This window comes from Agaricus bisporus (genome assembly GCF_000300575.1).
Source record: "Agaricus bisporus var. bisporus H97 unplaced genomic scaffold AGABI2scaffold_1, whole genome shotgun sequence".
NCBI lineage: Eukaryota > Fungi > Basidiomycota > Agaricomycetes > Agaricales > Agaricaceae > Agaricus > Agaricus bisporus.
In genome coordinates, this window is record NW_006267344.1 from 2,248,969 (window position 1) to 2,268,002 (window position 19,034).

At 46.8% G+C, this 19,034-nt stretch overlaps 7 protein-coding genes across 7 annotated transcripts; all 7 read right to left on the reverse strand.

Annotated features, from left to right (window-relative positions):
• Positions 1 to 142: 142 nt before the first annotated feature.
• Positions 143 to 607, reverse strand: AGABI2DRAFT_61816 (hypothetical protein; the record flags this gene model as incomplete). The annotated part of the gene is made up of 2 exons (XM_006454546.1): positions 143 to 346; positions 398 to 607. Coding segments are annotated over 2 exons (414 nt in total), but the record flags the coding sequence as incomplete, so codon positions are not given.
• Positions 608 to 1,084: 477 nt separating this feature from the next.
• On the reverse strand, positions 1,085 to 7,097 carry AGABI2DRAFT_147967 (hypothetical protein; the record flags this gene model as incomplete). The annotated part of the gene is made up of 14 exons (XM_006454547.1): positions 1,085 to 1,165; positions 1,220 to 1,379; positions 1,433 to 1,614; positions 1,659 to 1,914; positions 1,965 to 2,349; positions 2,401 to 4,381; positions 4,476 to 4,912; positions 4,961 to 5,492; positions 5,545 to 5,634; positions 5,709 to 5,909; positions 5,971 to 6,271; positions 6,325 to 6,479; positions 6,535 to 6,908; positions 7,043 to 7,097. 14 exons carry the CDS (start codon positions 7,095 to 7,097, stop codon positions 1,085 to 1,087), a joined length of 5,190 nt encoding a protein of 1,729 aa, XP_006454610.1.
• A 241-nt stretch (positions 7,098 to 7,338) lies between these two features.
• AGABI2DRAFT_189859 (hypothetical protein) lies at positions 7,339 to 8,422 on the reverse strand. The gene is made up of 3 exons (XM_006454548.1): positions 8,307 to 8,422; positions 8,077 to 8,248; positions 7,339 to 8,022 (listed from the first exon to the last, which is right to left on the reverse strand). The coding sequence occupies exons 1-3, from the start codon at positions 8,336 to 8,338 to the stop codon at positions 7,687 to 7,689; spliced, it is 540 nt and encodes a 179-aa protein (XP_006454611.1). The 5' UTR covers positions 8,339 to 8,422; the 3' UTR covers positions 7,339 to 7,686.
• Positions 8,423 to 8,740: 318 nt separating this feature from the next.
• Positions 8,741 to 11,544, reverse strand: AGABI2DRAFT_147969 (hypothetical protein; the record flags this gene model as incomplete). Its single annotated transcript, XM_006454549.1, has 15 exons — positions 8,741 to 8,819; positions 8,870 to 9,039; positions 9,098 to 9,264; positions 9,315 to 9,491; positions 9,539 to 9,566; positions 9,616 to 9,734; positions 9,785 to 9,943; positions 9,991 to 10,029; positions 10,083 to 10,158; positions 10,207 to 10,463; positions 10,515 to 10,684; positions 10,734 to 10,767; positions 10,824 to 11,044; positions 11,094 to 11,245; positions 11,302 to 11,544. 15 exons carry the CDS (start codon positions 11,542 to 11,544, stop codon positions 8,741 to 8,743), a joined length of 2,091 nt encoding a protein of 696 aa, XP_006454612.1.
• A 193-nt stretch (positions 11,545 to 11,737) lies between these two features.
• Positions 11,738 to 12,923, reverse strand: AGABI2DRAFT_182583 (hypothetical protein). Its single transcript, XM_006454550.1, has 6 exons — positions 12,715 to 12,923; positions 12,618 to 12,665; positions 12,546 to 12,562; positions 12,285 to 12,490; positions 12,140 to 12,230; positions 11,738 to 12,085 (listed from the first exon to the last, which is right to left on the reverse strand). The coding sequence occupies exons 1-6, from the start codon at positions 12,905 to 12,907 to the stop codon at positions 11,789 to 11,791; spliced, it is 852 nt and encodes a 283-aa protein (XP_006454613.1). The 5' UTR covers positions 12,908 to 12,923; the 3' UTR covers positions 11,738 to 11,788.
• A 42-nt stretch (positions 12,924 to 12,965) lies between these two features.
• AGABI2DRAFT_197957 (hypothetical protein) lies at positions 12,966 to 13,860 on the reverse strand. Its single transcript, XM_006454551.1, has 5 exons — positions 13,755 to 13,860; positions 13,681 to 13,705; positions 13,569 to 13,634; positions 13,214 to 13,514; positions 12,966 to 13,162 (listed from the first exon to the last, which is right to left on the reverse strand). Exons 1-5 carry the CDS (start codon positions 13,852 to 13,854, stop codon positions 13,139 to 13,141), a joined length of 516 nt encoding a protein of 171 aa, XP_006454614.1. The 5' UTR covers positions 13,855 to 13,860; the 3' UTR covers positions 12,966 to 13,138.
• A 2,829-nt stretch (positions 13,861 to 16,689) lies between these two features.
• On the reverse strand, positions 16,690 to 18,949 carry AGABI2DRAFT_189861 (hypothetical protein). Its single transcript, XM_006454552.1, has 8 exons — positions 18,323 to 18,949; positions 18,199 to 18,256; positions 18,108 to 18,139; positions 17,875 to 18,050; positions 17,534 to 17,817; positions 17,300 to 17,483; positions 17,113 to 17,243; positions 16,690 to 17,056 (listed from the first exon to the last, which is right to left on the reverse strand). The coding sequence occupies exons 1-8, from the start codon at positions 18,701 to 18,703 to the stop codon at positions 17,013 to 17,015; spliced, it is 1,290 nt and encodes a 429-aa protein (XP_006454615.1). The 5' UTR covers positions 18,704 to 18,949; the 3' UTR covers positions 16,690 to 17,012.
• Positions 18,950 to 19,034: the final 85 nt, after the last annotated feature.

The following is a 19,034-nucleotide window of genomic DNA, read 5'->3' on the forward strand; positions in this document are numbered from 1 at the left end:
GTTTTGCTACCGTTGTCCTGGCGCCAAACGCTTCCTCAACAACCACGTTGCAGCTGTCTCATCATACGTCCATAGTAAGTTATATACTATGTAAATCACTCATGATTGACACAGGCAACAGTTGATTGTATTCCGCTCAAGGCTAAGCTTGATACCAGCGTCTATCGCCAATAAAGTAAAAGACAAGCCTTCCCTCACTCCTATCAAATGGCCTTCCAGCATATCGAGAACCGCTGTCCTCAACACTAATCTGTACCCCCAAGAAGCCTTGTTTAATGAGGTGGCGGGTAATATCATGTACTTCTTGTCTATCATAAGTTGATTTCAAACGCCATGTCATCTCTGTCTGCATGTTATGGTTAGATACTGGCAGTAATTTTCCTCGACGACGACCTACTTGAGAAATACCTGGCCTAAAAATTACCAGTCCAAGGACTGCTCTCAAAGCTGCTTGCCAGTATTCGACGATTTGATGCCCTTGTGTGTCGAGCCAACGTCGTGGAAAGATCCTCACCACAGGGCTCTCTGATATCTTAATGCTCCAACTCTTGACGAACAGGGCTGATACTAGTGACAAAGAAGCGTAACCAGTCCAGAATATCAAAGGAACGATAGGTTTCGTGAGTTCTCGGACAGCATCGAGCAGATCGACTTTTGACAATTTTGCGGCCACCTTACCATGCGTCAAGTCATTAACTTTGCTAGATCGAAATAAAACTCACTTGCAACGTCGCCAATGTCACCCCGCTTTCCCCCGCGTTGTCGACGACATTTAAGATTGTGTGGAATATTTCCCGTCGCTCTGGCGCGGAGTTTTCGTCCAAATTATTTCTTTCCGTTGTTAAGCACGCTTTACAGTCAACCAGGCTGTCGTCGCCGGAGATGCATCTGCAGCTGGCAACTTCTCCATGTATTGTCATTCCGTGACCTGATATTTCCTCTAAGTCTGTCGCGGGAGACACATCATCGTGCTCGATGTCTGAAGGGAGCTGACTATCTGTGGCCATTCTTGTATACTGAATGATTGTTTCAATTTGATCGTCGTCTATTATGGATTTGAGGAGATAAACTTCCATTATGAAATTCACCCACCTGCTTTTTTGCTATTCCAGTCCAAAGTTGGACGTGCTGCCTGAGCTTCTGCTGTGTCTATCTTGAAGTCGAGCTAGTGCTACGGGTTGATACTTTTCCAAAATTAATATATGCCTATTGGGCTTACCTTGTTCTCCATGACGAGTTCTATCAGAGCGACACAGTCCCCATCCGTAGCTGTAAGTGGCCATTGTCGCCATGCAGCTTCATGTGATACTAATTCCTCCAAAGCGACAGCATCCTGAAAGGTATCTTTAGGTATCAAACCACCCAGACTATTGAGGTTCCTTTGTTGAAAAAGTCAGATTTTTTCAACGTAAATCCGATTAGCGAGACTCACGTATCAGAAATCTTGAGATGTCTTCCAGGAGTTGCCCTTTGTGGATCTCGAACAAGTTTGGAAAGGGTGCCCCGAGCAATCATTGATTTCGCCGCTGTTTCGACATTCTTCTGACCGACGCTCTGGAGAATCATGGCACCTTGGCTTGCGTCATAGCGCTCAATTGGTGTACCAAGAGTCATCTACCAGCATCAGAAAGAAAATGAATCAAATAGGAAGTATCTACCTTCAAAGCAGCCTCTGCCAGTCTTACTGGCTCGTGAACAGTCTCAAGTGATGTCGGAATTTCCTCCACGGTTTGGGTGAAAGCCTGTCGCATGAGTCCCTTCTCCCTCCCTTCCTCCACGTTGGCATTCCACATGAAGTCCCAGGTCAAACATTGTCCCTCGGTAACATCGACTTCATATTCTTCGAGTAGCTTCTGAACAGTGGAAGGGATAGTCACAGTATCATTCTCCTGAGTATGACCATATCCGACACGCCTTCAAGAATTTAAGCATTTGTTAAAAAAAATGGAAGGAAAGACACTCACAGAGCATTTTTGTCGATGTGTTTGCGTAGGAATTCGATATGTTGGGCGAGATTGAATTGCGATGTGCTTTGTGGTTCGTCATCCGGCAAAAGTGGCGTTCCTCGATGTTGCATCCAAAGTTCATACCACTTGTCCTCCAATCGATTCATGTATGCTTCATTTCCGGGTGCTTCTCGGATATGAGCGAGTCTCTGACGCACAGTATTGCGAGGTACTGTTGGGAAAACTTGTTCGAAAGCAGCCCAATCAACTCGTGCAATGTTGCGACATCGTGCCCTGATAATAGCAGCTGCATCTCGCGCCAACTCATCATAATCTCGGTTCCACTGAAATCTATGCCTTCGAGATGCTTTGACTGGTGCTTCAGCGATATTACCACTTTCTGCTAATCAGATGATAAGTATCACGAAACAGATTGATTCAGGGACGAATTGACCTGTATCTTTAGTCTTGCCTCTTTTCCTTTTTTTCTTGGAGACGTCTTGGAGTCCTGTCGATGAACCTTGCTTTGAGATCAAACTTTCGACGGATGGTTCCAAGGGATTTAAAACGATGGGTGGAGGAAAAATTGGATGTGGGGTGATCTTGGCAGGTTGTTTGCTTGTGATTTTGAGCGTCTTCACCATATCAGCCTCGCGGATAGCACCGATTATGTCTCCTTTCCACCTCTCTGTTTCCTGCGTCGAGCCTGCTTCAAGGTAACGCTTTTCAACCCGTTTGACTCTGCTTGAGGCACCGGAACTCAGAGGGCCTGGGTGAATTTGAGATAGTAGGGCGTCCCATTCTTGCTCTCTCTTTCTTCTAGCCTCTGCGGCTTTCTTTGCGAGAAGCTCTTTCACTTCCGCTGCACGGCGTGCTCTTTTCTCGACCCCCGACACTCGTTTACCCTTTCCTTTTGCCTTATTTAATTCGCGCAATAGCCTCTCCCTCGTTTCTCTATAAAAACCGATGACAGCTTCCCTGGATGCACTACTTACCCAGCAAATCTTTTCTATCAGCTGTTCCCTATTCTCGTCTTCTACTTCTTCAAGGGGCGTCTCGGCAGAATGAATGTCAATGAATTGCTTGAGGTACTGCATTTGGTGCCAAGTCAGAACATATTTGGAGTTCCAGGAGCCTGGTCGACGGAGAGACCGAGCCAGGCTAATATTGACGAACGTCGCGGGCAGGACCTCGTTTGAGGGTTCATTACTGGAACACACTGTTTCTACTGAGGCGATACGAAGAGCATCCCAGAACTGTAAAGCTGCGCTTGGTGTGTCGATCGCCAGGCTCTTCCAGAAAGAAGGACTTGTCTCTGACTCGCGCCAAATGTGGACAGGAGCAATGTCGTTAAACTTCCAGAACGCGGGAGCGATCATCGGGGTACTTGTTGTCCACCCTTCAAGTGAAGCGGTCTCGAAATTTGTAGTATGGCCTTCGGCTTCGCATATGATCCCGAGATGCTCTTTTGAGGGCTGCAATGGCGTAGCGATGCCAAGTAGTCGCAAAACCTCAAGCATCTCCAAAAACCTAGAACGTGCGCGGGACCGACCAATCTGCATAAAAGAATGGAGTGAAGGTGGAAGATCACGAACTGCGGCTTGCTGCCCTTTCGCGATGAAAAAATCAGAGAGTTCCTTGCTATGTGCGAGGCATGATACAAGAGAACAGTAATCGGCGAGGGAAATATCGTAGCAGAAGAATGACAGGTCTATAATCATGCTTTCTTTTGAGACAATATTAGGCGAAGGTTGACTGGACCCAAACGCCCGAAGGGCAAGGAGGTGTAACTCTCGGACCCGAGCCATTTTCCCGACAATAAAGCCATACAACTGACCTAAAGTCGTCCTCTCAGCGAGCAAAACGTCACGAATTGTCTCGTCGTCATATGCGAACAGCTGATTGGCTCTTGCCATGTTTTTGCTCCAGCGTTCTTTTTTGTCTGTTCCAGGTTGTTCCAGTTGCAAAAGCTGTAGAGGCAATGAGCTTCGCGAAATCGACGTTGGCTCTGCTCCATATTCTACTCTCTCATCTATCTTTAAGAAAGACGTAGCTTGAGGAGCGGGCTGTAAGGTTTTAGACAAGTCTACAAGGTAATGCTTCAACTGAGACTCTGTGATAATGGGAAGATACGCAATTCTTGCTGGTCTGTTGATGCCCGTGTGAGTTTGTACGAAAGTTCGGAGTTGTTTTATTTTCCCCCTCGCTTCGAGCGCGTCAAGGGCAGCAATCGCGGTCCTTTTATCCGTTTTGGTGCCAGGAGGAGCGCTAGATGGTTCACCCGCTTGGGCTAACGTCTCCAGAAGAGTCGCATGGGCATTGGAAAACTCCTTGCTTTGGGTGTTGACAATTCCACCGAAGCTCTCAATGATTCGATACATTTCACCTTCACGCCTGAGATGGGACACGTTGATCCGACTCTTTGCGTTTATAGACTTATTGTCGACGAGTGTGGTGATTTCAGTAGGGGCCTTTTTAGGAGATTGTGAGAAATTTCAGGAGCACGTAAACGCTACGGGAACCACGCACATTTATGGGCACTCGCTGCGATGCGCCTGGTACTAAGGTAGGGTCTATTGGTATTGAGGGTGTGTCAGGTAAGCCGGCAGGAGCTTGATCTTGGATGTGTGTACGAATGGTAGACCCTTCCTCGTCCACGCTTCCTGGGGAAGATTTGTATCGAGTGTGTGTGTCTGCAGCTTGAGTACAGGTGTCTGGGCTAATCGTCTGGTGTTCTGCGGGGCTTGCGCTCCTAACTGGAGGGGAATCATCCCGGTCCAAGCCTTTCCTTCGTTTTGATCGACGAGGGCCGTCGGAATCCATCAACGTAGTAGCTCGTTTTTTTGCTGGGTCTCTCGTAGAGGCACCTGGTGGTAGAGGTATGGAGGCAATGTCCCCAGGTTTCATTGAAGTAAACTTAGCAACTTCGAACTTCTTCTTGGGCGGACGACCGCGTCGTTTCGGAACTAAATACACATTAGCAGTAGCATGCACAGCTAAAATTCGAAACTTACTTTTGGTCTCAGCCTGTGCTTGCTCATTTTCTTCTAGCCGCCTCTTCTTGGTTGGTGGGCTCACAGGAGTGGGATCCTCAATATGACTTAGCTTGCGTTTTTTGCCAGACTTGTCGCTTGCCACTTTCCGCGGTCGCCCAAGCTTGATAGTTCCGTCTGGCAACACCGGATTTTTAGGCGACTTCTTTTTCCCTACCACCGAGGGCGTATCAGCCCTGTATGCATCCTGATATTTAACTAGGACAGCTTCATTCTTATAAAATGCACGAGGGCTCGGTGTGGAGAATTCACCAACTCTTGCGAAATCCACATTGCTAAATCCAGCAGACGACGGATCAAGCTGCTCCTGGGCGACTAATTTGCGATATGCTGCAACCGTGTAATAACGGTGCCGCCGTTCTCGACCGCTTGTTTCCATCAACCCCGCAATACCGAGGTCACTAAGTTGAGGTGGCGGGGGAACTCGGTCAGCCCTCGCAAGCAGCAGCTCAATTGTCCGCTTATCGAAGTGGCAAAGCGCCGTTGAGAGCTCCTATTCCACTTGAGCCAGACGTTCAGAAATGTATATCCTATGAGATACGCACGTTCAATGTCATACCATGAGTCCCCGATTCTTCTAGGAGGTGAAAAATCTGTTTATGGATCGTGACATTCATTTTCACTCCGCTTACTTCCTCTGCTAAAAGTGAGCCTAATTCTCACATCAAGGGAATAGCTTACTCTCGAAATTGGTCCTCTCTTCTTCAACTTCGTCATCCTGAGTATCTAAGACAACGCCTTCAGGTTTATTACTTTCTGGGGTCACGAGACGGAAACATTTGACCGATGCGCAAGTTGATTTTTTCCTCGAACTGGGAACTACAACCTTCTCAATCACCCCTTGTTGAACGAGCTCTTTTATCCTGCTCTGGAAAAATCTTCTGTCGGTTTTCGTGGGATTCGAGAACCCCTGACCGACATGACGCTATGTGTGAGTCTCCAACCTCCAAGAAGATTAGCGATCAACATACAAGCGTGATAAGCATGTTACTAGATTCATGTATGTAGTTCTTCGAAGCCTTCAAAAGTTTCACAACGCGAGATTTCACAAGGGGTAAGCTGGACAGGTGCCGAGCATCGATAGGACCAAAGTCGATGTCGGATTTAACAGCGTCTTGTTCTTCTTCCTCTTCATTAGGCTGCCTGACTATCTTGTCTTCTTCTTCTGCTTGATGTTCCTCCTCGCGAATCGCTTTCCAGTGAGGACTTTTGTCGAAAAAATATCGATGAATCGCAAAATTGGTCCCAACTCCTGGCTTGGGGACTTTGACTCTGCAATTTAGCTATTTTAGCGCATTCTGACTGAAATCTCGTAGGTCACTTACACAAGATTGAGCTCCTGGAGTTGTTTGATGAGATAGAAACAAGTTTTTTGGTCGTAGCCTGATTCTTTCCCTAACGAAACGACAGAAACACCACCATCCCTTCCCCGCGTTATGATCTGAAGAGCAGAATACACCATTGGACTCAATTTGGTGGACTGCGGTGTAAATTATGAGTGAAGGAAGTGAGCTAAACATTGATGCAACACACACCCTAATATGAGATCCCGTAATTGCTGCATATATTGCATTTGGTTCGACGGCTATTCTCAGTCTATCCCCGAACTCTTCTGCTAGAGACTCTAGCGATCTATTTGTCGCATCCGGTATGGGGTTCAATTCAGGAGGCTTCGCGTCGATATGCTCTTCTCCTCTTTCTTTCGCTTTCTTCTTCTTGCTGGTCTGAGGTGCGATCCAGACTCCAGAAGTCAGTCCCTCCGGAATAGTCCCTACACGGATGGTTGGTTGCCGCGCTACTAGAGACCACACAAATGCGCAGAATGCATCATCGGGGTTCTGGAGGTGCAGAGCCTCGGGTTGAGCATAAAAATCGATTATGAAATCTTTCAAGCGCGAAACGTTGGACCCTGTATGGCATGACAGTTGAATTTATTGATCGGAAGGAAATATGGAAATGAAATGGAAGTTGAGTATGGGATTCGAACCCAAGCACAGAAATCTGGTTGCTCCGAAAATGCCATCACATGATAGATACACTCACCAAGATCGCCATCGAACGAGAGCTCGCGTAGGCAGTGGTGAATGAGATCGTCCATAGGTGGTTCACCACAATCGTCGATTATTCTACGACTCAGTCAACATCCCGTCAAACAGAAAGGCAAGGAAGCAATAGGTAAAGGCCGTGAAATGCTTTCAATAACACATACCTTTGAGCGAAATCTTGGCGAATATCTCGCAGAACTTCACTGGTCAAACAGTTGCAGATCAAGGGGATGACGATGGGGTGAGTTCACTTGTGAGTTTTGTCACAATTGTCACGCATATTGACTCAGATAGCTGAACGGAAAACATCTTCGTATTGTGCTCTATTGCAGGTCACCAGACTCAATATATACACAGCAAATGCCTCCTCATACACAGGAAGAATAGGCCAGAATCTACAATTCTATTAAAAAATACCGCGTGAGTCGGTAGAAAGCGTGGTCCGCGCATGAATGTACATGTGTGCGTGCAATGGGGAGAGGGTAGGTGAAAAGGGAAAATCTTATGCACGAGAGTCATTTTATCCTCTATATCTCTGTCAAAATCTCCACGAGAAGTTTAAATATGAGGGGGGTGATCCAAGGTATAAAGCTGGGGCAAGGAAATTTTCGAAATGATGCAAACAGCTGAAACTGCACCTCGTTATATAGCAGCCTGCTGGGCATGCCTTTCTTCCCATAACGTTCGGAGTACGTCGGTGAAAGCTAATTTCCCGAGTTGGGCATTCTGCTCAAAGCGTTGAACTAGCCATTTCTCAAGATTGTCCGCAGCCGATCGCCACAACGCCATTCGAGCCTGAATCTCCGCCGTCTGAGTGAATAACGTCGTATCGCAATTCGCAGGCGTGTACTGTATGCGCTCAAAGCATGTCACAAATTGGGATAGAGAAAGGTTGACGGATGTGATCGTTGCGTTCTGGGTAGATGGGTCGACGAATATGATTTCGCGCACGAATGCGTCTTCCGAACCACCAAAGAGCTGAAAAACTGTTAGGATCTTCTCAATTCATTGAACGGTTAGATGATGACGCACCTTGACAATCCATCCTGGTGCCTTTTGTTTGCAACCGAGCACCCTTTCTGTCCGAATGACACCGGTATTTGGGTTAATACTTCGGTCTAAAACATCGATGCTAACAACATGCGAGCATTTCGGATTGGGATATTTCCTCCACATGCCGATAACGACGTGAGACCATGGATGGCTGGCATATTGCGAGACTGGTTAGCTCACACGATGATGGACAAGACGTCTGCACGTACCTGAAATCGAAAGTTTGAGAGAAAAAATGCATTGCGACCCAGTCTAGCCTTACAGGGATTAGATATAAAGAGAAAAAAAACCGATGATGAGCGCCTTAAAGTGGCGGAATCGTGAGTAGAGCACTGAGCAGTGCACCGAGTGACAGTCGTAAATAAATTTCGTCAGCCACCGGAATCAGCCGACGCCGATCAAACCCCCGAGAATCACATGCTCCGAATAAGCAGTTGTCGGGACAAGTCCGTATTCTGCGCTCGACTCTCATCCAACAAGAAAAGCAATACCAATTTACGGTCGACGTAAGTACAAAATAGATCCTAGCATTAGTGCTCTAACTCTTCCTCCACTGCCACCCTCAACTCCGCAAGTCTCGCTTTCAGTTTCGGTCTATTGTCGCCCAGGTTAAACATGTAGCTCGTAGCGAATAACATACAACTTACACTTCCAGCAACTTGGTTTCCAGAGCTTGTTTCTCTTCTTGTAATGCAAGCCTCTTTTCCGCGTCGAGTTTAGTGCTGAGGGCCAAATCAATGAAAGTAGCATGTGGAACAAGGAGAAAACGTACAAAACATAGCCACCCTGACCATCGAAATGAAGAATCAAGTGGTGGTACTTCCACAATGAAGGTCGATGTGACACGGTTAACAAGGTAATCCCAAGGTTGGTCGCATGTTCCATCATTAAGCTCTCAACGTCCGTAGGAACTAATGAAGTAGCTTCATCAAGAACTGCATACTGTCAACATGTCCTTGTTCAGCACATGTGGCGCAGTCTATTACAATTATTCACTTACTTTGGGTCGATGATAAAACAACCTTGCCCAAGCAATTTTCTGCTGGTCGCCGCCACTAAGCGATTCTCTCCATTCCCGAGCAGCTTCCCAACCTCCTTCCCTATCCACAATGTTCTCCATCTGCACAACAGAAAGAATATGCAGCAGATCCTCATCCGTAACCCCACCTGCAAATCCTTCAATGAGAAATACACGCCACATTCTAAACGATACATACGATCATTCATGTCCTTCACAGAATGAGGATATATGATTTGATCTCTGAGAGTTCCCAATGAAAGGTAGGGCCTTTGCGGTATCAGTATGAACTGTGAGGAAGGGGGCTTGCGAACAACCCCGCCATAGACCGGCCAAAGGTCACCCAAAATTCGGAAAAGCGAAGATTTGCCGCAGCCTGTATTCCGTTCAGCGCATAGCAGTGAGTAAAACTCCTCTCCTCACCATTCGGACCGACAATGAGCAAGTGTTGCTATTTTACCTTAAGCGAGTTTTACAAGGGTTGAGAAGAAGAAACTTACCCCTGGTTGAACTTGGAAACTGAGGCTCCTCAGGAGGATATCACCATTAGGCGTGACGATCGGCACATTCTCAAATTGTATGTCCTTCGACTCAATGACCTCCCCCCTTCCGCTGAGTACTGTCCGTGAAATAAGTTCAACCGCTCTAATACAGGACCATTGTACCCACTTTTAGCATTTGCTTCCGTATTCGCCGAGCTCACTAACACTTTTTCGAACCTAGCTTCCTTCACATCGTCTATAGCGTCGAGAAGCTGGGATACACGCGCAGTGTACCCAGCAAGTTCAGCGAGATCTTTATAGGAATACATTACACGACCGAATGCGTCTAAGTCGAAGATCAGTAACGGGGTGTGCTGAATTGAATTAACGCACCCGATGCAGATAAAAGAAGGCGTCTGTTTGTTACGAAACCTGTCATCCGAAAAGTAAGCCGAAGCATAATGAATTGCATCATACCGCCTTACCTTCTGTACGTCCTCCAAGGTCAACAATACTTGCCCCTGGCAGCTTAAAAAACACGGGAATGCCACAAAGAACAAGCTTTTCCAACATTAAGATAGTTCATGGAAAGAGAAACCCGGAACATACTCCAAAAGAACCCCACAACCATTTGATGATACCTTCTTCCACGCAGCCGAACCACCAACGTCGTTGTAACACTTGGTTTTCGTGTTTCACGACGGTAGCATACTCCCTTTCAATCAACAACCGTTCTGTATGCTCCCCACCCATAAAAGCAATTTCTTCCGCAAATTCAACTAGCCGTGAATGCGCATGTCGGAGGGATCCTGAAAGTTGTGCGGAGAGGGCCGTGTATGCACCGAATGGTGGTGTCAGGTATCTTACTAGACGTAGACTAAGCAATAAGACTGGGCCGCAACTGCTGTTTGACTTACAAAGTACAGCGGTAGACTGAACGGCGATTGTTAGACCAACAAGTCCTTCAGCTCCAACATTTTGAGAGAGCTGATAATTGTAGAGAATGACGTCCAAAACCGGTTTTGCAAGATTAGAGTATATGGCGGCTAGATGCGTTGAAAATCGTTGTATGTCATGAGTAATCATCCTATTGGTGATAAACGGAACAATCAGCCATGACAACGTGGGCAACGCACTGATCTGGGTTTTTTATCCTATCGTCAAGATTTGCTGTCGGCCAAAACTTCATATGCAAGATACTTTACGAAGCAGAGGTGACGCCTTACCAAGTTTGTAATAAACCTTCCCTTCGGGTCCCTGTGATGCTTCTCCCAGATACTGGGAAAGCACCTCACGGGTCAACCGCGTGCGATACGCGATGGCGAGCTTGTTCTGAACATAACTGAGCCAGCTGTTGCACCAAGTCGCTGGTATGGCGACCAAGAGCCAGCGAAGGATATTGTAGAAGAATTGCAAAGGCTCAACTTTGACAAGGCTTGCGACAATTCTACACACGGGTTATTGATGCTACAGTATGCACGAAACCTACGACATACTTGCCATCAAGCGCCGCAACATATAGAGAAATTGCAGTTCTGAAGACTAGAAGGCTTGAATGCATCAAAAGCAGGAGGGCTTCCTTGGAGCGGATGCCGGGGATGACAATTCGTAAGATCCGAGCCAGACGTTGATAAAATACGGCATCTACCTAATACAGCGTGAAGTGTCAGCAAAGCAGACAAAATCGATAAAGGAAAGTAATACAGCGACTCGTTCCGACCGCTCCTCTGTGGACTTCCCACCAATCTGAATCTTCCCTTTTCCCTTCCTCGACCGAGTACCTTTCTTAGCACCAAAAAGTCCGTAGTACGTGGTCCCAAGAAAGTAGAACCCAAAGCTTATGTTAAGCACTCGTTGAATAAGAGGCCGATTATTAGCATATGTTCTAGTGATATAAGCTAGTTTTTCCTGCCCCGATCTGCCTCTAAGGGTCGAGAATACTGCCATAGAGCTTGATGGCGGAGATACAGAATAGCCACAGATCTGTATGATGCGGGCCGGGAGTTGCAGGAGCTGTATGAGATAAAGGGATGGTGTTAGAGAAGGAGTAAGAGAGAGATGGAATGCACATTGCGCTGGAACAACGTAGGGAATTGCATGTGAAATCACAAGGAATTAATGGCACGTGATTCCAACCTCGGGTGAAGATTCAAATTCGATTTTAAGCTGCTGCATTATGGACATGTATATATCAAATTCTCCCCTCCGCTTGAGCTTGATGAACCCACTGCACCACCTCCTTCCAATCCCTTACTCTCCACAATGCGGCACCCTTTGGAATTGGCACGGTTTCTTCCCTCCAGAACTCCCTCCCATCGCAAGCCTCTAACCGGATATCAAATGTCATATCATCCGCACTAGAAACGCGCCTATTCCACTCATAGTCGCCAAATAGAAGAACCGGGACAGGTTCAGATGCGTTCACGCATTGCAATGCATTTTCCACAGAGTCATCAATCAGAAGTTTTGCCCCAAGCTCCTTGCAAATCTACGGCCGAAATAGATTGGTGGGGTTCAAGTTTTTTTGCAAATGTCGACTTGCCTGTGGTTTGTTGAGTTTAGTGACCACTTCGTGCCCAGACTTGTGTGTATCTTTGAACTGGCCAGTACATATGATATTTTCGAAAATGCCTGTTGGGCTCGTCAACTCAGTAACTTTATCATAGCTTCGATGGTTATCTATACCTGGAAAATGTTTTGTGACCCACTTCCAGCTTTCATCCGCTTTGTCTTCTTGTCTAGCTGTCACAATGATCAATCGGAAACCCATGTCTCGTAAAGTTTGGAGGCCCTTGAGGGCACCGGGAACTGGAGACGCTTTGTACAGCCTATCCGTCTTGTAAAAGTCTTCCAGTTTATTAAACGTGTCTTGTACTGTCCCCCAGTATGGATTCTGTCTGCCAGTCAATTTCTTTCCTTTTGTCAAATCCGGTGGAGATATCCCCAACCTTCCAGTAATAGTAATCTATTGTTCGTACGTATCATCATGCCAATATCTATGAAAGAAACCATTCTCTTACAATAAAAATGAGATAAATCCATGTCCGTGCCATAAACTTCATTATGCCCTGGAAAGTTGTGTCAGCGTAAGCATGCCATAGAAGCTAGGCGATTTACAATCAGCAACGGCTTGATTAGTTTGACTGAGCACATCATCTAGATCGACCGCGATTGTAGGATCGGGCGTGATACCAGTAAGTTTTCCCACAGCAACCCCCTCGTCTTCAATCGGCTCAGTTTCGTTCCCGGTAGGTATATACCCCTGGTTGAGAGGCTTCTCTAGTTCCAGACGAGACGCAGCCGCAGACATTTGGCGATACTCAGTTGCGGCCTGGAATCAAGGTTAAATATCACTCAAGGCCGTTTATAGCCGAAATCCAAATGACTCGATCATTGATTGGTGCCACACGTCAATCAATAAATCAAACGTGTAATCCACCAAGCTGCGAAGGCAGCTTTCATTATGAATGACTTATACATGTGCATGAGTAGACGTCACTAAAAGTGCAAGGCGAAGTCCAAATCTACCTGTATCAGGAATTCAAGCTTCCACGATTTGTTTTACCTGGGAGCATCTTTGTAAAAGAAATATAAATACGTGGGATATCTCTCTCACCTTGGCGGTCGTAACGTCGTATATCCACCCAGTAATTGTCGTTTCTTTCAAGAGAAGAGGATTCTCCTTGAGAAAACGGACATCATCTTTGACACTTTCCTCCAGGCTAGAAAACTCCAGGAAATCCATGTTGCCCACCGCATCAGCAACCTCAGTATTCTGAGGTTGAGCATCTTTGATAATGCCTCGAAGTTGATCGGAAGTGAATGTGAGCATACCGCAACCAACATGGTGGAAGACAGCGATCTCGCGAGTGCCCAAGAGTCGTTGGGAGACGACGATGCTACGAATGGAGTCGCGTCTGACGTGTACGGATCAGCAAGGCAGGATGCGACAAATCGAGATGTCGACAAACGCTCGACCACCAGCATTCCTAATAACGTGGCAATCTCCCAGGTTGAGGCCAAGGTGCGATAATGGACTATAAAATTGAGGCTCTGAATTGATATCAAATATTCCTCACTCACTCGATACGAGCATCCATGCATGTTACTAAGATGAAATTTAAATACGAGGCTCAAAATGAGGGCTCTTAACTCACAGACGATTAATTTCTTCGCAGGGGGCAGACCCAATTGGCCCCTGTCGAAGGAGGCGGAGTACTCCTCATTTCCAGCAATAAAGTCTTTGTGAACAGACATTTCCTGTGATAGTTGGGCCTGTGTCCTACGACAGGGGTTGTTATATATTCCGTCGATCGCGCCATTCACTCGTCATTTGGCATAAGAAGATTCAGTGAGACGAGGGATACTTCTCTAATTATTAGAAGCATCATCTCATTGCCATAAACGGGAAAGGTTTCATAGGTGGCACTGCTTAAGCTACACGTGTGCTTAACATTTAAACCTCATGTCTACCCAAAACATCAAGTGCCTGCTATCCGCTCCTACCTGGCATTCGTCCAATACAAAGACGACAAAATGGCTGAATGAATATTTTTCAGGGCTGGACAGCTTACAGGAGTTGGAATCGTTGCTGCATGAAACTGAGATCCGTCATAAGGACTTACAAGACCAGGTGCGGAGGCATGTCGTGGGTTGCATTCTTTGCTTATTCAGTGTCTGTGCTAGCTTAGCTGTCTTCCTCCAACGATGAAACACACAGCCTGATTCTGAATACAAGAAGTTCTGCAGAGGAACATATATCAACATCGAAAGAGTTATCACCTCTACGTCATTCCAACGTCCGCCTCAGATTATCAATGAATCATTATGGGGAAAGCATGGTTTACATTCAACAATTACATCATTAACAGGACTGGAATGGTGGAAATCAACAAAAGATAGATAATTTATCGAACAGCCGCAACATAGACTTCAGACAAATCGCTCGTGGTTGAGTCAACATTGGAAATGTCTAACGTTTCCTCGTCAGATAACCTTATTCTCTCGGTTACATGCGTTTCATCTTGTGTCTGAGCATCCGAATCTGTAGATTGGGGCACTCCCGCAGTGATGGCCGCTTGAGACTCGGTTATGAAAAGTTCCTGAGCGCGGGCCTGGTCGATTGGCTCTACGCTCCCGTTGTTTGGATTCGAGTCTCGTCCCGCTAAGATGTGCGCCTCCTTTGACTCCGAACAACTTAGTTGCAAAGGTATACCAGGCTGACATTTTGAATGAGAACTGGCCTTTGACATTGCTTCATCTGAGGGAGTGATTTGGAAAACAGCTTCTTCGACGCGGGAAGCCACAGTAGTACATTCCTGGCTATCGTGATTTTGGTAGACGGACTCTTCGGCAATAAGATTTGGAGCGGTAATGGGCTCCTCGATAGGACTCTGGATTGATGATGGGGACAGTATTTTGGCCGTTGCGGGCACGACGGCAGGGGTGGGATGTTGAGAACCGCTGATACTATCCATCTTCTCAGCAGTCCACGATGATATCGATACTGTCTCGGTGCCAAGATGTTCATCGGGGGAGGTCACAACTTTTATTGTAATGCTGCGTCGCTTGGAGTCGCTAGCTTTCAGCCGCTCTTCAACCCTTTATTCCAAGCCCTCCAAAGCATCGATTTCCTGAACGACATCTAACCGTTTGTTTCTGAGCTCTTCGTTACCCTGATCAAAAGATGTCCCAACGAGTGTTCGAAAAAACGGATTGTTTGATTGTTAGCAGTGAAAGAGAGACGAGAGGTGGCGGAAATTGAGCCTGCCGTTATTGGGATTGAGGTTACGAAGTCAAGTTTGTTTGGAAACATGAATCCCTCTTCTAGTGCAGAGAATTGCTTCTCGATTTCCTCGATTCGAAGCCAAGCATTATCAGCAACGTCCGATGAAGAGAGCTTCTTGGACTCTGAGGAGGGTGTACATGCTTTCTCTTTCCCCTTAATCTCTCTTTCCCCTTAATTGACGATCGGGATGTTGAAGTGGAAGCGGCCCTTGCCCCGGTGGAGGCAGGCCAGATGTCACTGAGGGAATTTAGAACAGCCTCGATGATATCGCGAACTTCAATTTCATGTTCGGCGTTTAGCCGTTTCTTCAACTGATCTCTGAGAGTGGCGTCTAGCCATTGCGATGCCTGAGAAGAATGCTGTTGTCTGTATTAGTCACCGGGCTTGCGATTGTAGAAACAATAATCTACCTTTGCATGCTTCTCCTGCTCAGAATCGTCTGTCTTCGAAAGCAATTGCGTTTGAACTGAAACTTGACTTCGAATACCAGAGTCAGTCTGGGCCGACGCAGTAGGTGGCTGACTTTGGTGACTCCTACGATGCTGGAATGGCACCTTGGAAATTTGCTCAATGTGATCAATTGCCGGCGTCGTGGAGCTGAGTCTTTCGCCATTGAGATAAGTGGCCAAGTTGATTAAGAAATCAAGCTTCTGACGACGAAGGGGTCAAAACCTAAATAATCAGGGATAAATGGAGCAAGGATCACCTCCTGGTCATGCGAATACTTTATATTACAGTTTCCAGTGGAAGAACGTGCTGGAATACTGCCTAATGGAGTGATGGGTACCGAAGCCTAAAAGTCGGTTAGATAAACAGTATAAATAGGACCAAAATCGCCAACATACCTCGTTAGTGACTAAGGGGGGCGGTGACTTGTATCTACCTCTTTCGAGATTCCAAGCTTGTGCAACAATCCCACTTCTTCGATTAGTGGCATTCCTCGAAAGTTACTATATTTTCCGACGGCGATGGCTCTCGGTCTCCCTCCTTCTAACTCATTGAGATCTCTATAAAGGGCTTTCAATTTTGCCAACCTTTCCTCTTCTTGTAGCCAGGGCCTCAAAGTCTCCCACTGGGTACGCTTATAGGGCAGGTTGTTGGTTGAGGCATTGTCGCCAAAGTAAGGGATGTTAGGAGTGTTCCGATATAATCGTTCAATGCGGGCCTTGCAAGCGGCGTTTCAGGTATGCCACCTCCTCTCGTCGGGCACCCCCTTCTAACATTTCCAATTCGGCAGAACGGGCTGCGGCAAGTGCACGATGATACTGGTCGCGGGGGCATAGCGACCGCGGAGCGAAGGTTGGATCAGTTGAGCATATCAGACGAGTACATGGCGGCTGTGGAAGGAGGATTAAAGGAGGGTGCCCAAGCATGTCAACCTTTTATAAGATTCGATATTGAAACGGGATAAAGCGATGTACGCGTCAGCATACGCGAGTCGGGGAACTGTCAGCTACTGTCAGCGTACTTCATCAAGCACAATAATTGATAAATATCATTGAATAACTTAGAATGGTAACAGGTAAACAGTGAACTGATGGCCATTGCTAAAGCAATCGATACTGTCAGCATGGGAGATATGGTCCGGGTGATCGCAGCTCGATGCCGACGAATGCATTCTTTAACCTTAACTTTGTAGTTGGTAGATCTTCACGTCCTTTACTTCCCAATCTACACGGACCATTGATTTAGTAATCATTGACAATCAAAACACTTTGGGTACATACAAGCTTCCTTGAGTGTAGATCCACTTTCTCGTACAAATTCTTCGCAAGTAGTAAAACCAGTTTTCTGAGCACAGCTCTGTTCCTGTCCAGGAATTCCAGCGGATGACCATACACCTGCAGCCCAGTCGCCACTGGATATACAATAATTAGCTTCCATTCTAGGGAAAGTTGTGAACATACGACATACCATAATGTTGTATCAAAGATGGCGCGGTGATCTTTAAAGAACTTAAAAGGGTCACAGGAAGCGGCAGGCCACCTTGCCATTGCGGTACCCCACGAATCGGGCTCGGGTTTCTCGGCAGTGATATCGGCAGGTTCAGATCCTCGAGGAAAGAAGTATATGGCAATACCGCTAGTGTCCCACTTCACTGAATACATTGTTAATGGAAGTTAACATCAAATAAACGTTAACACGAACTCGCATACGTTCCACCACCGTTGTTGTTAAACGAAGCGCCAAACGACTTATTTGAACTGGCTCTTATGCCGCAGCCTTGATTTCCGGTTTCCGCGGCAGCGCAATTTGACAACCCAATAACATTACCTGAGATGGCGAGAACGCCCCGATCGGTACTTGGAAGTGTACACCCAACCTCGGTATGTATTGTTGCTTGGTTATTGGTATAATCGTGAACGCCTTCAACGATGTCGATCTCTCCTCCTTCAGGCCAGTCGAGGCCATTTGCATTTGTCCAAAACGCACTATGACAGCCATCAGTCTCGTGGAAACTGCACGAGGGAAACTCGAGTGAAGCTCACGGCCATGAGCCACATCCGGTGGGCATATGAACGGCATCCATGATTACCAGCCCTCCATTAAACTGAAACTTGGCCGTGATACGCACGCTGTTGCGCAGGTTATCTACTTTGGGCGTGGTCTCCACCCGCATGATGACATTCCCTTGATCATTCACTTCCAAAAGCCCCGTGGACCGCTGAATATCACTTCAGTGAGCAAGGTTTGGAAGAATTACACGGCAGTAAAAACTCACGGCAGTACTTTCGTCAACATAGTTCACAATGCCTACACAAATAGTTTACCATCGGTGGCCATGACTAAACAAGTAAAATTTAAGAACATACCATTGGTGGGGTCGTCACCGATGAAGAAATCCCATCCTTGAAAGAAACTATCTCCTCTCTGCAACGATAGATTGAGTTCTCCTCCGCCAACCTGTATAAAGTGGGCGTTATAAAGAAAACTCACATAAGACTGCTGGAGCTTCCATGGTGATTTAGACATAGCGCCGGTAGGACTAACTTGTCTACTCGTCGAAGTTGTTGATGAGCTCATCCCTCCGCCAACCGCACTCGTCGTGTTATTTCCGCCAGTCGGACCTGAAATAAAAGGCGCCTGTTTCGTTTTGCAATAAACGACGTGTTGTGCAGGAGGGGGAGAGGAGTTGTCCCTTGGCGCTAGGACGCCTCCGAATGCGATTCGAAGATCCTTGGCAAGGCTGTGTGTCTGTCTCGTGGCGAATTGATGCACTCTCTGTAGTGCGCTTGGGACGAATTTGGTTTCTGCTGGTGAGATGTAGTCGGCGATGAAGAGCAGAAGGGATAAAGGGAAGCATTTCTGAAGTCGCATACTTAATCGACGTTGGTGAAAGCGATCCCTGATATACTGATAGAAGATGTGTCGATGAAAGTCTGGAAAGGAAGCCGCGATAATTGTTGACTGGTGTTGCGCGCGTCGGATGGTCGTTATGCGTTAATGAAAGGCAATTGATGTCCGGAGGCAAGTGCGGCGAGAAACAAAAGTATGGTCAAGGGAACAACAGGGCACTGCCAAGGATAAGAGGAAGGGGGGGAAATTGAGGAATCAGCGTTCTGGTAAACAGGGGCTGGCATCAGTCTTTGACAACGACCGCACACGACGAAGAACTCTCAAGCAGAGGGACCTGTGAGAATGCCAAGTA

Excerpts from the sequence above, each read along its gene's own strand:
- AGABI2DRAFT_189859 (XM_006454548.1), bottom strand. The coding sequence starts at position 8,338 with ATGCATTTTTTCTCTCAAACTTTCGATTTCAG. Across the intron at positions 8,249-8,306 it reads TCTCAAACTTTCGATTTCAG|CCATCCATGGTCTCACGTCG; the intron begins GTACGTGCAGAC and ends GCAATATGCCAG. Across the intron at positions 8,023-8,076 it reads CACCAGGATGGATTGTCAAG|CTCTTTGGTGGTTCGGAAGA; the intron begins GTGCGTCATCAT and ends ACAGTTTTTCAG.
- AGABI2DRAFT_182583 (XM_006454550.1), bottom strand. The coding sequence starts at position 12,907 with ATGTCTGCGGCTGCGTCTCGTCTGGAACTAGAGAAGCCTCTCAACCAG. Across the intron at positions 12,231-12,284 it reads TGGGTCACAAAACATTTTCC|AGGCATTTTCGAAAATATCA; the intron begins AGGTATAGATAA and ends GACGAGCCCAAC. Across the intron at positions 12,086-12,139 it reads CTAAACTCAACAAACCACAG|ATTTGCAAGGAGCTTGGGGC; the intron begins GCAAGTCGACAT and ends TTTCGGCCGTAG.
- AGABI2DRAFT_197957 (XM_006454551.1), bottom strand. The coding sequence starts at position 13,854 with ATGTCTGTTCACAAAGACTTTATTGCTGGAAATGAGGAGTACTCCGCC. Across the intron at positions 13,515-13,568 it reads AGGAATGCTGGTGGTCGAGC|ACGCGACTCCATTCGTAGCA; the intron begins GTTTGTCGACAT and ends CGTACACGTCAG. Across the intron at positions 13,163-13,213 it reads ACGACGTTACGACCGCCAAG|GTAAAACAAATCGTGGAAGC; the intron begins GTGAGAGAGATA and ends AGATGCTCCCAG.
- AGABI2DRAFT_189861 (XM_006454552.1), bottom strand. The coding sequence starts at position 18,703 with ATGCGACTTCAGAAATGCTTCCCTTTATCCCTTCTGCTCTTCATCGCC. Across the intron at positions 18,257-18,322 it reads GGAAGCTCCAGCAGTCTTAT|AGAGGAGATAGTTTCTTTCA; the intron begins GTGAGTTTTCTT and ends CTATCGTTGCAG. Across the intron at positions 18,140-18,198 it reads CGGTGACGACCCCACCAATG|GCATTGTGAACTATGTTGAC; the intron begins GTATGTTCTTAA and ends CTATTTGTGTAG.